This window comes from Adiantum capillus-veneris, chromosome 22 (assembly GCF_014529385.1).
Source record: "Adiantum capillus-veneris isolate H3 chromosome 22, ASM1452938v2, whole genome shotgun sequence".
NCBI classification, from domain to species: Eukaryota; Viridiplantae; Streptophyta; class Polypodiopsida; order Polypodiales; family Pteridaceae; genus Adiantum; species Adiantum capillus-veneris.
The window spans coordinates 43994148-44008808 of NC_140952.1; the positions used below are offsets into that span (position 1 = coordinate 43994148).

At 41.0% G+C, this 14661-nt stretch overlaps 1 protein-coding gene across 1 annotated transcript; it reads right to left on the bottom strand.

Annotated features, from left to right (window-relative positions):
* Positions 1 to 3161: 3161 nt before the first annotated feature.
* LOC147429238 (uncharacterized) lies at positions 3162 to 13382 on the bottom strand. Its single transcript, XM_086494996.1, has 4 exons — positions 13372 to 13382; positions 13119 to 13256; positions 3285 to 3489; positions 3162 to 3200 (listed from the first exon to the last, which is right to left on the bottom strand). The coding sequence occupies exons 1-4, from the start codon at positions 13380 to 13382 to the stop codon at positions 3162 to 3164; spliced, it is 393 nt and encodes a 130-aa protein (XP_086351122.1).
* Positions 13383 to 14661: the final 1279 nt, after the last annotated feature.

A 14661-nucleotide genomic window follows, 5' to 3' on the forward strand; every position in this document is an offset into this window, starting at 1 on the left:
AAAGTGATAGAAACACATTCCCTTATGGAGACTACTTGTATTCCCACTTTTCAATCGTGGGAATGAGAGGAGCTAGGACAATATTATGCACTCATCTCCCTCACACAATGTGCATACTTCGACCTTGTCGTAACCATTTAGTCATCCGCTAGTGCACCAATTTGCATGAATAACATGCAAAATTGAACTTGGGCACCTCGAAGACATATTTGGTTAATTGATGCGGCCACACTTTTGCTCATTGGTAATTGTGATCTACCAACACTATGATAGTCGACGACACCCAAAGAGATTGGTCATTTTTTGTCAATCCTCATGCTTGGTCATGAGCCACGGTGCACCCTTGAGGCTTCTTCGTGCTCCGATCTCAGCCCGTGTTGAGAAAGAGAATCTTTGCACAACCAATCTATAGTGGGGTTTGCTAGCTGCACCACTAGCTAAAAAAGAATGCAACGCACACACACATAGAGATTCTTTGTAATCAACACAATAGCAAAATTTGATATGATGCATACAGATGAAGAATGAATGTAGTGCTCTTGCAACCATCTTTTACGGCTCACCAAGAATTATCCTGACCACAAGAATTCACTACTTGTTCATTAAGTAAAGCATTTAAATTGACCATAGTATTAAAGCAGTCTGCACTATGAACCATATGAAATAAATATACATACAATTTAAATAGTCAAATTCACCCAAGGGAAATAGAAATCTAATAAAAACATCTCCATAGTACCAATGATCCGCATTGACTTTACGTCAAGCAAAAAACTCTTATTATTAATTTCAAATGTAAACTAATTTAACACAAAAACTTAACGTTGTAGGAACAATCCCAAGAGTCCTCTTAACAATCTATCCAGCGAGTCTTCAACTCAAGACCTATTACTCAAAAGGGAACTGAGAGAGAGAGAGAGAGAGAGAGAGAGAGAGAGAGAGAGAGAGAGAGAGGGAGAGAGTAATTAAAAACTTTGAATTCTACAATTTTGTTTACATGTATATGTTTCACAAATGAGGTAGTCTTGAAATTCCATCCCATCTACAGCAATAAAAATCCACAAATGATGAGAGTAATTGCATATCTTTGCCTGGTACCTGCCATAACAAAGCCAAATGTCAAAAGCTCTCTTTGATGTAAGCTAGAGTTTCATTTTTCAACACATGAAATGAGATTGCTGCCCTTTAATTTTCCTACTTCAGCTCATGTACCTAGTCAATTGCAACATCACATTAACAGCCCTTTGATGGAAACCTAGGGGATACACTACTAATAAAAAGCTGGCATGTATGGTGCACATGATATGACCCTATCTCACCCCTATATGCACGACCATTGTTTGCAAAATACACCTTTCCTTCCTTGTATAATCCTCCTCCCCTTACAAACCTGTTACCACACAATAAAAATTATTCAACGAGTCCTTGAGCATGGAAGAAATCAGAACATCACCCTGTCATGAGCCCGACACCCCAACCCTGTAAAAGGGTATCTAGCTTTTTTCCCTATCACGCTGTTGCTCGACAACGTATTGGTGGCTCATTTTGCATGATGCATAAACTACAAGCCAAATGGGCAACAAAGCTGGATGAAAGGTATACATTGCAGGGTGAGCATTCTAAGTTGATTAGACCATGTCGTTAAATCCATAAGTAATACGCATTTCCGACGGACAAGGGCGATCCCATCTAGCATGCCAGAAGCTGGAAATATTATCTCACACACATGGCTAATGTAAGGGTACTAAAGCTAGCAGATGTGGGGAAGATTGAGAGGAATATCCAGTTGTGGAAACCTAGTTTCATTATGCCCTTCAAGCCCTTGAACTTGCTTGGATTACGGGTAGACATATAGAATATGGGAGAAGGGCAATAATGTGCAACGCTCATCAGGTTGGGAAGCTATGGATGGGCTATGGAGAAGTTATCTCTCTTGACTTTTCCAGGTTGAGCACAACATCCTTTCCACATGTTGGTTGTAGATGGCATATTCTGCGGCTCTATTCAATGCTATGCATGATTGTGTGACGATTAGAGAAACTATTGAGAGAGATTCTGCCAATGCAAAGTATAAGTTTGCTCAAGAATGGAGCTCCGTCCTCAACCGAGCCCTGCCTTTGCTGGAAGGCAAAGACTTATCATGCATTTAGAGTGGCTCCAGAAAGGTTAGAAGATATCTAACATATAAAGAATGTCAAATGATGCTTTGTTTCGAATCAAAAAGTTTCGAGTGAAATTTAGCATGCTCTAGTATAATGCCAACATTGTGTCAAAATGATCGCAAGATTTCATACCTCTGTTGCACATGGTTTATTTTGAGAAGCCAGGACTTGAGCTTGTACCTTGACTTGAGTTCTGCCTGCATTTGGTGGTGGTAATAGTGGAGGGGATGGAGGCGAATCACCAAATGTGACATTCAAGCCCAAGCAACCCGCTCCTGCAGCACCTGTGAAAAGAAGCTATCATCAGCTCTCTGACCTTTCTTGAAGTGTCAATCATGAATTGCAATAGAGATGGCTATGAGGTTCATGTGATGAGAACATACACTACATAATGCAGTATTCATTAGGCGACTTGAAAATGGTTTGTCGACCCAGCATTGCACTTGCACTCATACAAAAGACTCGAGTTGCTGGAGGTGACACACTCCCCATTTCCACAAATAGGGAGAGTGAAAACTACAACACATGAAAAAAGGTGGCAGGGTTCTGAAAGCAAAGCAATGATCCTAAAAGGTTTTTAGTCGTTTGTCTGTCGACCATCAAACAATGTCACTAAAAGCATGGTGCAATAGGTAGCTTATAAGGTTGATGATTAGCTGGTCTACATGCACATCCGGATAGCACATGCATTCTGAACTTCATACACAAAAACCAACTTATGCCTAAAATAGATCAAGTTTTCAAGAACATTTGTATATGAACTTCCTAGCAATAAAAGCATGGACCCAAGTGGAATCGTAGTGACATACTGGTTAAACATAAATAAAAGCCGTTAGTTTAGAATATCCCTAGCCAGTGGGAATTAGTTCCCACAGTAGACTCCATGGGACCCAAGATGGGACCCATGATGTAGACCAATTGAGGTAGAACCACCAAGCAAAAAATACATCATATTGGTTGTTGTTGAGAGAATCGAGAACATTAGCTTCAGGAACAAAACTATCCCTGCTGTGAATTAAGATCTTCATCTCTCGCCACCTTGAAAAAGAAACAAGATTACAAGGTTAATTGCAAAATCAAAATATGATCCAAGGAAGGAAAAATATGCACATTGAAAGTTACCTCAATAGAAGAGCTTGGAAGCACACTAACAATCAACTTCCAATCTAGCCATAAAGCATTCGCATGGTGATCATGAGCCCAAAAGAGAAGGACTTTCCTGTTATCATTGTCGACTTCTACAACAAAAGCTTCTTTCATCTTAGAATCTGTATAGAATGCGACTACAAGATCCCCCGGCTCTGGCCATTCAGAAAGCACATAAGTTCTTCAGAGCTTCTTCTCCGTCATGTTCTCTTGGAGTGCACCGATTTCCAGATATGCCTAGCAAAGGCAGGGCCAAGAAGCTTTGAGCTGTTTTCAGCAAATGCGAACCGGGGGCATCTCGCTAGTTGCAATCACCTATGCTTGCATCTTGAAGGCGTGTGGCAATAGTGGTTGGCATGTATGCCAAGTATAATGCAGTTCAGAAAGCACGAAAAGAGCTTCGGAATGTCGACTTACTAATTGTGGGATATGCCGAATAGGGGCAGGGTGAGGAATAGGGGCAAGGTGAGGAAGCTCTCGGCTATTTTCAGCGGACTGCATTGATTTCTAGATATGCCCAACAGGGGCAAGGACAACAAGCTTTAGGTTGTTTTTAGTAGACGAATCGGGGGCATCTCTCTAGCTGCAATAACCTATGCTTGTATCTTGAGCGTGTGGCAATTGATCTGGGCTGTTCAAATAAAATGCGATATTGGCATTCCCTTTGTCGACATGTGTGCCAGGAGTGGTGCACTTCAGAAAGCACGAAAAGTGCTTGAGGAGCTTCATGTCTAGGATGTCGACTCTTTGAGTGCACTAATTTCCGGTTTTAGGTTACAGGGGCAGGGCCTAGTCTCAGCCTACCTAGTGGTCAAAACTTTACAAATCCAAACCAATGAGTGTTGGGATGATTTCTGTTCAGGGGTTAACCATCAAGATAGAAGGACCGACCATAGCCGATAGCAACCATGCCATCAATCGCCTTGTCTCCTCTCCTGCAACACAAGCTATTACTCCCCTTCTCTCTATTGACCTCCCTTTACCTCTCTTATGAGCTGCAGCATGGCCACCACCCTAGTTATGGCGAGCTTGCCTCCAAAAAGGGAATGTAGTATTAAAAACATCATAAAAATACACCAACCTCAAGCTCACACCGAGCCTTGAGGGTCAAATGATTACAAGTTTTCTGCTTGACAGAGAGACCACAACTACTCCAAAGTTTTACTTATTACAAGTTGTCATCATGACATGTATGGTTCTATACCAATCCTCTGAGGCTTGTTTGCCTTCGATCATGTGGATCGTCACTTTGCTCTCATGTATGATTTCACAAAAGCTTGCCACAGCCAGATCCCCCTCAAACACGCGGCGGTTCGTTGCTTGCCAAATATGGTGAAAGAAGTAGTATCTCATTATTTGAGTGCACACAAGGAGAGCAGGACTACCCATCCTGTTACTACCAAAGAGCAGATCAGTCTTGAAGAACTTAATTTTTCATGTCCTTTGAATCCACTTGCATATTTTCCCAAGGAAGCTAACTTTAAAATCATGAAAAAAACCCATAAAACGAGTGGCATGTACATGTGCACACCATAAGCGAGATCCTTTTTATCAAAGACTAGAATAATTACAATATCTCAACAAAACCTTAAATAATTTTCATGAAATGAAGCTAAAAAAATGTTATTAAATGTCCAGCCTACAAAGAGCTTAAGGTTTATAGTAAAAGAATTGCTAGTTTCCTAAATCATGTCAACAAATACATCATCACAAGAAATGTGAACAAGTCACAAGGATGATGGAAGAATTAAAAACTGGTCACCACTAGTAATCATGGGGCGTCCACCATGTAACATGGCAATGTACCATGCGAATTTAGCAAAAGAGGTTTTTATTTAAGCAATTTAACAAATATATGTTAACAAGAGGAGTTTTATTCATCCATTTTGGAAAAAACCCGCTCATTCATTAAAAGAATGAGAGGTTTACCTATTCATGTCAAACATAGGAGTTATAAAATACCCTGCAAACGCACCTACCAATTAGCTTGTCTTGATTTTCAACCAGCACAGGCCTAAGCTGAGGCAAACATCTCTAAAACACTAGGTCAAAGGTGGATACAAAACAACTCTTAGGCCTAAATCGCACCCGGACAAGCTTCAACATGTTGTTTTGGGTGCCTGGGCTACCACACATGGCGAGTTACACTCTCTATATTACACCTAAAGGGAGAACTACAACCAACAATGTTACGCCAATTGGTCGACCACAAGAGCCTTCAAGAGGGCGATGCAATTCAATCCTTGTACCTGTGTTTCGCATGTACGGATCCTATGTTATCCGTTGTTGAGCGAGAGGGTAATCCAGATCTATTTTTTGCCTTACGAACAAATCCTTCAGTAATTCAACTTTCGCCAACTCAATGTCACACACGTTTTGACATGTGTGACAAAGGCCTTAGAAGCTTTTCATTCAAGGTGATGTTGAATTAAAGCTTCTTTGATGCACCGAACTGCTCTGTGTGTGTGTGTGTGTGTGTGTGTGTGTGTGTGTGTGTGTGTGTATCTCTCCCACAGGGCCAAAAGGCACGTGGAGTTTGTCACCTCTCATAATGACTATTAGATCATAAAAGGGAAAGTGAGCTCTCTCTCTCTCTCTCTCTCTCTCTCTCTCTCTCTCACACACACACACACACACACACACACACACACACACACACACTCACACCCACACACAGCAGCTGATAGACAGCTAGGCGTCATGCTCTCTCTCTCTCTCTCTCTCTCTCTCTCTCTCTCTCTCTCTCTCTCTCTCTCTCTCTCTCTCTCACACACACACACACACACACACACACACACACAAAGCAGCTCATCTGCATCTAGATGGAATTTCTCTCTCTCTCTCTCTCTCTCTCTCTCTCTCTCTCTCTCTCTCTCTCTCTCTCTCTCTCTCTCTCTCTCTCTCTCATAGAAACTCGATCTAAGATGCTCTTTGTACATGCAGTTTCGTCGGCGGGTACTGTGCAATATATTGAACAAGATGGCGTAGCTCTTGGGCTGTAAGTCCTCGTGCACCTCGTCTTTGCCACACCATGTATGCACTACAACAGTTGTCGACAAGCTGCTTAGCTTCTCTTGCCAGAATTGATCAACAGCGCCATGTCTAGCTCCTGCGCGTGCCACGTTCTCAGTATCCAATATATTGTAGTCTAGCACAAGCTCCTCGTGCCGAGCACGGATTGTCTACTGTGATCAGCCTTACTGCTTGCTGCCGCATGCAGTACCAGCTCATGCCCGTGCGCGCACAGTACTGGCAACCTGCAATGCTGTCCACGCCATGAAGATCATGCATCTCCACGTCCCGTTATGCCTCTGCGGACAATTAGCAGTCGAGTATGCACCAGCGCACTATCCATACAGTGTAATTTTCTCGTATCTTACTTGGGAGAGTGGCTGTCCACCCTCGAAGCGTGGAGACGAGGCTTGTCGAGTTTGAATTAGCTTCACCTAATTCTAACGACACACACCATTGCACATTTAGCTATGGCAGAGAGGTAAAATAGAGCTCTCATGCATGAATTCTTTAAAGAAATGAAGACAAGTTAATGAGTGTGTGTGTGTGTGTGTATGTGTGTGTGTGTGTGTGTGTGTGTGTGTGTGTGTGTGTGTGTGTGTGTGAGAGAGAGAGAGAGAGAGAGAGAGAGAGAGAGAGAGAGAGGTAATTATAATTAAACAAGCTTCATTTGGCCTATATTGTAGGTTAGAAAATGTTGAAGATGTCAAGGAAATTATGGCATCGGACAATGCACAAGTGGTACAATTTGTAGAGGAGTTTTGCACATCGAATCGTTACTCTCAAATGATTTCCTCTAATGGCATCAATCTTGAAGAACTTAATTTTTCATGTCCTTTGAATCCACTTGCATATTTTCCCAAGGAAGCTAACTTTAAAATCATGAAAAAAAACCCATAAAACGGTGGCATGTACATGTGCACACTATAAGCGAGATCCTTTTATCAAAGACTAGAATAATTACAATATCTCAGCAAAACCTTAAATATTTTTCATGAAATGAAGCTAAAAAAATGCTATTAAATGTCCAGGCCTACAAAGAGCTTAAGGTTTATATTAAAAGAATTGCCAGTTTCCTAAATCATGTCAACAAATACATCATCACAAGAAATGTGAACAAGTCACAAGGATGATGGAAGAATTAAAAACCGATCACCGCTAGTAATCATGGGGGGTCCACCATGTAACATGGGAATGTACCACCCGAATTTAGCAAAAGAGGTTTTTATTTAAGCAATTTAACAAATATATGTTAACAAGAGGAGTTTTATTCATCCATTTTGGAAAAAACCCGCTCATTCATTAAAAAAATGAGAGGTTTACCTATTCATGTCAAACATAGGAGTTATAAAATACCTTGCAAATGCACCTACCAATTAGCTTGTCTTGATTTTCAACCGGCACAGGCCTAAGTTGAGGCAAACATCTCTAAAAGACTAGGTCAAAGGTGGATACAAAACAACTCTTAGGCCTAAATCACACCCGGACAAACTTCAACATGTTGTTTTGGGTGCCTTGGCTACCACACATGGCGAGTTGCACTTTATATATTACATCTAAAGGGAGAAATGCAACCAACAATGTTATGACAATTGGTCAACCACGAGAGCCTTCAAGAGGGCGATGCAATTCAATCCCTGTACCTGTGTTTTGCATGTACGGATCCTATGTTATCCGTTGTTGAGCGAGAGGGTAATCCAGATCTATTTTTTGCATGTACGAACAAATCCTTCAGTAATTCAACTTTCACCAACTCAATGTCACACACGTTTTGACATGTGTGACAAAGGCCTGATCAACAGCGCCATGTCTAGCTCCTGCGCGCACCACGTTCTCAGTATCCAGCATATTGCAGTCTAGCACCAGCTACTTGTTGCCGAGCACGGATGTTATATGTCTACTGTGATCATCCCTACTGCTTGCGTGCCACATGCAGTACCAGCTCATGTCTGCGTGCACACAGTACTGGCAAACTGCAATGCTGTCTACGCCATGAAGATCATGCATCTCACGTCCCGTTCTTCCTCTGCGGCCAATAAGCAGCCGAGTACACACCAGCGCGCTGTCCATACAGTGTAATTTTCTCGTATCTTGCTTGGAAGAGTGACTGCCCACCCTCGAAGAGTGGAGACAAGGCTTGTCGAGTCTAAATCAGCTTCACCTGATTCTAACAACACACACCATTGCACATTTAGCTATGGCAGAGAGGTAAAATAGAGCTCTCATGCATGAATTCAATTAAAAAATAAAAACAAGTTACTGAGTGAGAGAGAGAGAGAGAGAGAGTTAATTATAATTAAACAAGCTTCATTTGGCCCATATTGTAGGTTAGAAAATGTTGAAGATGTCAAGGCAATCATGGCATGGGACAATGCACAAGTGGTACAATTTGTAGAGGAGTTTTGCACATCGAATCGTTACTCTCAAATGATTTCCTCTAATGGCATCAATGGCAAGATACTTTTGTACATGGCTTCCGAAGGTTGGAAAGAGCTTGGCGTAATCTCTTTCGCGGATCCAAATATGCTTCTGGGGTGGAGCAAACACATCTTACAGCTCGGAAAGAATCCTTCACAATCAATTAGCGTCCCGGCCAAAAGAAGAGGACCGCAACAAAGCAATGCAAATCCAACAAACAAGAATGCAAATCCAAAACAAGTACATCCAGATGCCATTCCGGTAACATATGAATGTATTTTTCATCCATCAAGTGAGAAGCATTTATTTCCAATTAGAGGGAAACCTTTCTTAAAGAGGTTTTGGGATAAGCAACATAAATCCTATAATGATGGCACGAAGGAAATTAGAAAATGGTTTGAAGATGGTTTGGAGAGCTTGGGAGAGATGCTTTTGCCCAAATCAATCTTCGCAAAAGTCCCAAAGATGCAAAAGCTTTGCTTGGCCAAATTGAAAAGAATATGAACTTGTTACCTCCTTTGAGCTTTGGGGAATATGGGAAATTTGATTGGGAGGTAAGGGATGTGTATGAAAAAGTTTTGGAATGGCGCCATGCGCAAAGAAATCCAAAAAAGAATTTCCGTTTGCATGTTGAAAGGTCTTCTTTTCATGGTGATTTCATGGTGATTTCATGAAGAGAAACACATCTTTAGATGCAAACCGACAAAGACATTATCCATCACATGTGGAGTTGTATGGAAGCATCCATGAAGTGCTCTCACAAGCCATAGAATGGCACTTTAACATGCCGGTTGAAAGCCCTAATCTACATGAAGACTTCATACTTTTTGGCATTGGAACCTATCTAAAAGCCTTCTCAACATCATCATTTGATCTTGGGGAGATTGAAGTGGTTGATTTGCAAAAAGATCACCCTTTATTTTCAAGCTTGCTACTCCCGCGTCAAAGCAACAAATATGTTCGCAATCTAAAAATTGTAAGTGTACAATTCTATGTTTTTGAATTATTAAATACTTTTTGGGACTTATGTTTTAACCTTATGCAAGTGATGTGTAGGGTGACATAATTTCAATAAAGCTTCAATGGTTGCTCAATGGTAAACACAACAAAAACTTATTTGAATTTGGATACTTTTTGTAAGGTCATTATATTTTATCATTGTATTACATTGATATATAGGATGATGATACGCATAGTGGTTGTCTATCTCCAAACCGCGATAGCTCATTGGATGCATTTGAAGGTACTTCTATGGTTGATTTTTTGAAGGGGTAAATTGGAGAGGAGGCTTACTATCGTTTTGGTCTTTGGTACACAACCAAAAGCTTTTTGGAGATAGTACGTCCTTCAACAAATTTATGCACCATATGCAATTGTGATTTTGATATCCACAAGTTTTCTATATTGTAATATTACATTCAAAGATAATGTAAACGTGTTGTTTTATTTCATATTGATGAACGGTAAGTGTAGTAATGTCTCTCTCTCTCTCTCTCCCTCCAATTTCACCCTTCAAAAAATCAACCATAGAAGTACCTTCAACTGCATCCAATGAGCTATCGCGGTTTGGAGATAGACAACCACTATGCATATCATCATCCTACATATCAATGTAATACAATGATAAAATATAATGACCTTACAAAAAGTATCCAAATTTAAAGAAGTTTTTGTTATGTTTACCATTGAGCAACCATTGAAGCTTTCACTTTTTTGTTTAGCATATATGGATGGAATTGAAATTATGATACCCTACACATCACTTGCATAAGGTTAAAACATAAGTCCCGAAAAGTATTTAAGAATTCAAAAACATAGAATTGTACACTTACAATTTTTCGATTGCGAACATATTTGTTGCTTTGACGCGGGAGTAGCAAGCTTGAAAATAAAGGGTGATCTTTTTGCAAATCAACCACTTCAACCTCCCAAAGATCAAATGATGATGTTGATGAGGCTTTTAGATAGGTTCCAATGCCAAAAATTATGAAGTCTTCATGTAGATTAGGGCTTTCAACCGGCATGTTAAAGTGCCATTCTATGGCTTTTGAGAGCATGTAATGGAATTTGCCTATTCAATTTGAGAATAGCGGAATTTAATGAGAGTACTTTCAAGAAATGATTTTGTGAGCATAGCGGGTAGACATAATTGAAGATAGCAACATAATCATAGCAATTAGTTAACTTGGCATAGACAATACTTTTGCAAGAGAGAGAGTTTAGAGAACATGACAACAATTGAGGACCGGATTTATGTGGAGCCGGTCCCCCCTCCAATAGGCATTTGTATTATGATTTCTCCCATAAAGAGAGACTTGTTACAATACAGTCTTTGTGTTCCTTGTGACCTAGGTGATGCCATGAAGATGGAAGGCTTCATGCACCACAAACATAACATAAACTTGAAGAAAGCTTTAACTATCCCAAGCCTCAGTCCCAAGACCTCAAACACCTTCGAAGGTGGAGAGAGCTAGCAGGGAATGAGGGTAGGGAAGAGGAAGAAGAAACATTTCGTAGGAGAAAGAATTAGTTCCTCACTTATCATACTCTTGTTGCTAGCATACATAATAGCATAGTAATGAAGAAGAAGGATATGGCAAGCTTAAGCATTGAAGCATGGCTCTTGGTTGGATTTGCACTCCATAGCCAAGAGTGTTGGTGTAGGCTCTCAACCTCTACTTGCTTGGAGAGGGAGCTCTTGCACTTTGCATATCACACAATGAGAGTGCTTGTGAGTGTGTGTGGGTGAGTATACCCCTTAGGCACCCCCCTAGCTTGCTTGGGTCGACCCCCCCTTGTAGCTCATGCCTGAAGCTCATTGGACCCTTCCAGGCCTAGCCAATCACAAGCAAGAGCCATTACAAGCAACATGGGTAGCCTTGGGACAAGTGTCCCCCTTTCCCCTTTGAGAGAGAGGACTTGATAAATGCTAAAACAATTAGATAATTCATGTAATTTATCATTGGACCCCTTTGAAGCCTAGCCAATAGGCTTCAAGCAACACATGAAGGTAACATGGGTAGGGGCCTGACATGTGTCCTTGCTGCCTCTTCAAGTTGGGCTTCCCTTGTGTGTGTGTGAGTGGGTTCTCTCTCTAGCCCCTAGGAAAAGGGCTCGCCCCCCCTCTTGTAGGAATGCTTTTGACTTTTAGGTGATCAAGCACCTTACTCACCAAGCATGACAAAGCACTTGAACTAGGGGGTGTTCCCACAAGCATCTCAGGCAAGCTTCTCAAGGCACCTCAAGTACTTTAATCATGCAGCAAGTCAAGCACCTCAAGCATGGAGCCAGTCAAGTACCTCAAGCATCTTAATCAAGCACCTCAAGCATGAAAAACACCTCAAGCATGACAAGCACCTCAAGCATGACAAGCACCTTGAGCTTGGGCCGGGTTCCCACCTCAAGCTCAGCCCTAGCTTACTTAAGGTCAAAGGACTTTTACACACATTTATTGGAGGTCTTCAATGAAGCTAACCCTAAGGTCTTATGCTCCATTGGTTAGCCTTGCTCTTTGATAGACCATCTCCCTTTTGGGCCCCTTTACCATTGGCCCCGTGTTGAGATAGATCTATAAGCACATACCTATATCTTAACACTTGTTCCCGTTTATTCTCCCACATTAAGTGATCAATTTAATATGAGAAAATCATTTGGGTTAGTTAGATATTAGATTTTATGACAGAGCACTTCATGGATGCTTCCATACAACTCCACATGTGATGGATAATGTCTTTGTCGGTTTGCATCTAAAGATATGTTTCTCTTCATGAAATCACAATGAAAAGAACACCTTTCAACATGCAAACAGAAATTCTTTTTTGGATTTCTTTGCGCATGGCACCATTCCAAAACTTTTTCATACACATCCCTTACCTCCCAATCAAATTTCCCATATTCCCCAAAGCTCAAAGGAGGTAACAAGTTCATATTCTTTTCAATTTGGCCAAGCAAAGCTTTTGCATCTTTGGGACTTTTGCGAAGATTGATTTGGGCAAAAGCATCTCTCCCAAGCTCTCCAAACCATCTTCAAACCATTTTCTAATTTCCTTCGTGCCATCATTATAGGATTTATGTTGCTTATCCCAAAACCTCTTTAAGAAAGGTTTCCCTCTAATTGGAAATAAATGCTTCTCACTTGATGGATGAAAAATACATTCATATGTTACCGGAATGGCATCTGGATGTACTTGTTTTGGATTTGCATTCTTGTTTGTTGGATTTGCATTGCTTTGTTGCGGTCCTCTTCTTTTGGTCGGGCCGCTAATTGATTGTGAAGGATTCTTTCCGAGTTGTAAGATGTGTTTGCTCCACCCCAAAAGCATATTTGGATCCGCGAAAGAGATTACGCCAAGCTCTTTCCAACCTTTGGAAGCCATGTACAAAAGTATCTTGCCATTGATGCCATTAGAGGAAATCATTTGAGAGTAACGATTCGATGTGCAAAACTCCTCTACAAATTGTACCACTTGTGCATTGTCCCATGCCATGATTGCCTTGACATCTTCAACATTTTCTAACCTACAATATGGGCCAAATGAAGCTTGTTTAATTATAATTAACTCTCTCTCTCTCTCTCACTCAGTAACTTGTTTTTATTTTTTAATTGAATTCATGCATAAGAGCTCTATTTTACCTCTCTGCCATAGCTAAATGTGCAATGGTGTGTGTTGTTAGAATCAGGTGAAGCTGATTTAGACTCGACAAGCCTTGTCTCCACTCTTCGAGGGTGGGCAGCCACTCTTCCAAGCAAGATACGAAAAAATTACACTGTATGGATAATGCGCTGGTGTGTACTCGACTGCTTATTGGCCGCAGAGGAAGAACGGGACGTGAGATGCATGATCTTCATGGCGTAGACAGCATTGCAAGTTGCCAGTACTGTGCGCACGCAGGCATGAGCTGGTACTGCATGCGGCACGCAAGCAGTAGGGATGATCACAGTAGACATTTAACATCCGTGCTCGGCAACGAGTAGCTGGTGCTAGACTGCAATATGCTGGATACTGAGAACGTGGTGCGCACAGGAGCTAGACATGGCGATGTTGATCAGGCCTTTGTCACACATGTCAAAACGTGTGTGACATTGAGTTGGTGAAAGTTGAATTACTGAAGGATTTGTTCGTACAGGCAAAAAATAGATCTGGATTACCCTCTCGCTCAACAACGGGTAACATAGGATCCGTACATGCAAAACACAGGTACAGGGATTGAATTGCATCGCCCTCTCGAAGGCTCTCGCGGTTGACCAATTGTCATAACATTGTTGGTTGCATTTCTCCCTTTAGATGTAATATATAAAGTGTAACTCGCCATGTGTGGTAGCCCAAGCACCCAAAACAACATGTTGAAGTTTGTCCGGGTTTAGGCCTAAGAGTTGTTTTGTATCCACCTTTGACCTAGTCTTTTAGAGATGTTTGCCTCAACTTAGGCCTGTGCCGGTTGAAAATCAAGACAAGCTAATTGGTAGGTGCATTTGCAAGGTATTTTATAACTCCTATGTTTGACATGAATAGGTAAACCTCTCATTTTTTTAATGAATGAGCGGGTTTTTTCCAAAATGGATGAATAAAACTCCTCTTGTTAACATATATTTGTTAAATTGCTTAAATAAAAACCTCTTTTGCTAAATTCGCGTGGTACATTCCCATGTTACATGGTGGACCCCCCATGATTACTAGTGGTGACCGGTTTTTAATTCTTCCATCATCCTTGTGACTTGTTCACATTTCTTGTGATGATGTATTTGTTGACATGATTTAGGAAACTAGCAATTCTTTTAATATAAACCTTAAGCTCTTTGTAGGCCTGGACATTTAATAGCATTTTTTTAGCTTCATTTCATGAAAAATATTTAAGGTTTTGCTGAGATATTGTAATTATTCTAGTCTTTGATAAAAGGATCTCGCTTATAGTGTGCACATGT

Coding starts and splice junctions, on each gene's coding strand:
- LOC147429238 (XM_086494996.1), bottom strand. Junction 3,490..13,118: donor ATCAATGGCAAGATACTTTT/GTACATGGCTTC, acceptor GAAGCTCTGAAG/AACTTATGTGCTTTCTGAAT. Junction 3,201..3,284: donor TTCCAAGCTCTTCTATTGAG/GTAACTTTCAAT, acceptor TTCTTTTTCAAG/GTGGCGAGAGATGAAGATCT.